Source organism: Gavialis gangeticus, unplaced genomic scaffold, assembly GCF_001723915.1.
Source record: "Gavialis gangeticus isolate Ggan-Ray unplaced genomic scaffold, GavGan_comp1, whole genome shotgun sequence".
Taxonomy (NCBI): Eukaryota; Metazoa; Chordata; order Crocodylia; family Gavialidae; genus Gavialis; species Gavialis gangeticus.
In genome coordinates, this window is record NW_017728995.1 from 19255877 (window position 1) to 19258334 (window position 2458).

The window sequence follows — 2458 nt, forward strand, 5'->3', positions numbered from 1 at the left end:
TGATACTACATCCATCCGGATTTATCTTAAACCAGTTTCAGCCATGTTGAAAGTGGCTTATGTGCACTGAACTTCTGTTGTGTTATGGACTTGAACTGGATTCTGATCGCTTATATTGGTTTCTGTGTAATTTCTGTCTCTAGTCTAATAGAGCTGCATCCATTGGCCACTAGAGAACAAAAACATCCTTGTATAGAAGGCTTATATGGCCACTTTGTGAGTTAATCTATGCTGTCTGCATCTGTCATAAACTATCTGGATCTTTGTTCCTGTTTCTTAGTCAGCTTCTTGTTCAGGATAGAGATTTAGCTTTCATGATTAACTCTTGGTATTTAAAAGTAATTTTCTTTGTAAAGAGCAAATATATTTTGTATACTAATGAGAGAATTCCCAGTAATTGTTATTTCTTTTATAGGTTACAAATATTCAAGCAAGAACTGTTTTACTCACATGGTCCCCTCCTACTGGCCTTTTAAATGCAGATAGACACAATAATGGCTTGCCTTACACCTGTACTTACGAAGTTGCCTTATCAGATAAAGGGAGGGATGGAAAATACAAGATAATTTACAGGTAACAACCTACCTTTTGCATGCATTTCTCTTTGTGTCTTGATTTTTAAAAAAGTTGTCCTGTCTTGCAATAGATGAAATCTTCATAGTCTCTGCAATCTCCCAGCAGGTCCAGTCATCCTTATGGAGCAGGTGACCAGAAGGGCAAGCTGTGCATGGCCAAACTTGTCTGTTATAGTCCCTACCACTTGTGACTCCATAAACTGTAAAGATTAGGGGTGCACTAATAAAGATTTTTTTTGCTGATTTATTAACTAGCCGTACCAGCTGATGCCAATCCAATAGCCAATATGCACCCCAGTAGCTTGGAGACCAGCATCCCGCTGGTAGATCTGTGGGGGGAAGGGGCATGGGGTAGGGAGGAGTGTGGGGCATGGGTGATGAAGGCTCCCACAGTGAGGGAGGGAGTGGAGCATGGGCAGGCACTGCCCAGCTGGGGTAGGGTGAGGCATGGGACAGCCACAGGCAGCTCATCTGGGGGGGCATAGGAGAGTGGGGAAGGGGCAGCTCCCACCACTGCATGCACCCCCAGGAGAGGCATGAGGGCCATGTGGCCCCTGGATTTGTGCGTGGGGCAAGAGTGAGTTGTTGTCATCGTGTTCCCTCCCTGCCCCCCTGCCCCAACAGGCTCACACACCAGATGCTCCTCTCCAAGCTACAAGACTGCATTCCTGGCTGCGTGCATGTTGTGGCTGCACACAGCATTTATCAGTGATATTATCGGTTATGCTGAGCAAAAAAAGCCAATTGCTGATGATGTAAATTTTCCTTTTATCAGTGCTGATCCGATATGAACCTATATATCAGTGCACCTCTAGTAAACATGGCCCTGGATGTATTAGTTAACTTGCAGGATTTTTTTAAAAATTAATATTTCAGCATCTGAGGCTGGAATCGGTTGGAGTTTTGCTGCTGCGCTGATGCTGTTAGGATGATGATGTTCTTAGTAGCAAGACCCTGTTATGGTCCTAAAGTTGGGCATATATTGGCAAGAGAAGCTGAAATGAGAGCCCAAACGAAATATCAGTGCAAGATGCAACAGTCCACACACAATTGTTAGAATCTTTTGATATAATATTCGTCACCCCAGCTTGATTATTAAGCATTTTTAAGTACCGTAGGTAATTTCCAATAATGAGAGTAAAATAACAAAGCTAGTATGGAAGTGACTAAGGTTCAGTTCCCAATTACCATAAATTCAATAGCTTGTACTAAGTATGGTTCTGATTTTCATGATTTATTGATGATTTCTTTCTGCAGTGGAGAAGAGTTGGAATATAACCTGAAGGACCTTAGGCCAGCAACAGATTACCATGTCAGGTGAGCTGGTATAATTCTGAATACCTCTTAAAAATAATCTGTTCAAGCATATAAAAAGAAAATATGGGAGTCTCTTGTCTAACTTCACATTTTAGCTCAAGTCCTTAAATAATCGTTAGTATTATGTTAGTCTCTTAGGGCACTTTTACATGTGCTCCAGGGGCAGGAGGGGTGGTGCTTTAATTAGACTGGCTCTAAGAACTGCTCTAATTAAAGCGCCATAGTTTTTTGAGTATCAGTGCCCTCACGCTTCAAAATGGCAGTGGGGGCACTTGAACTAAAGCTTGTCCCATTTTGAAGTGCTGGGACGCTGATACACAAGATATGAGAGGCTGCTGGAGAGTGGTAATTACCATGCTTTGGCAGACTCAATTAATAGTCTGCATTGTAATTACAGCATGTCGGAGCAGCCTCTGAGCTCATGTACAGACACCCTTAGGCAATAGATTTTAAGAGAGATTTTTCAAGATATGTATTTTATATCATCATTACTAAAGAAGAGGACAAGGATAAATAACTATGTCAACTGAACGAACAGAGATTATATAAGAACCATGGGGGGGGCT

General features: G+C 42.0%; 1 protein-coding gene across 2 annotated transcripts in view; it reads left to right on the forward strand.

Annotated features, from left to right (window-relative positions):
- The window catches only part of FNDC3B (fibronectin type III domain containing 3B), a 449034-nt gene that overhangs the window by 320447 nt on the left and 126129 nt on the right, over window positions 1-2458 (forward strand). For both annotated transcript variants that reach the window (XM_019503306.1, XM_019503307.1), the window contains exons 8-9: window positions 416-573; window positions 1833-1892. In XM_019503306.1, the coding sequence (XP_019358851.1) occupies window positions 416-573; window positions 1833-1892 (218 nt within the window). The remainder of the gene's footprint in view (window positions 1-415; window positions 574-1832; window positions 1893-2458) is intronic.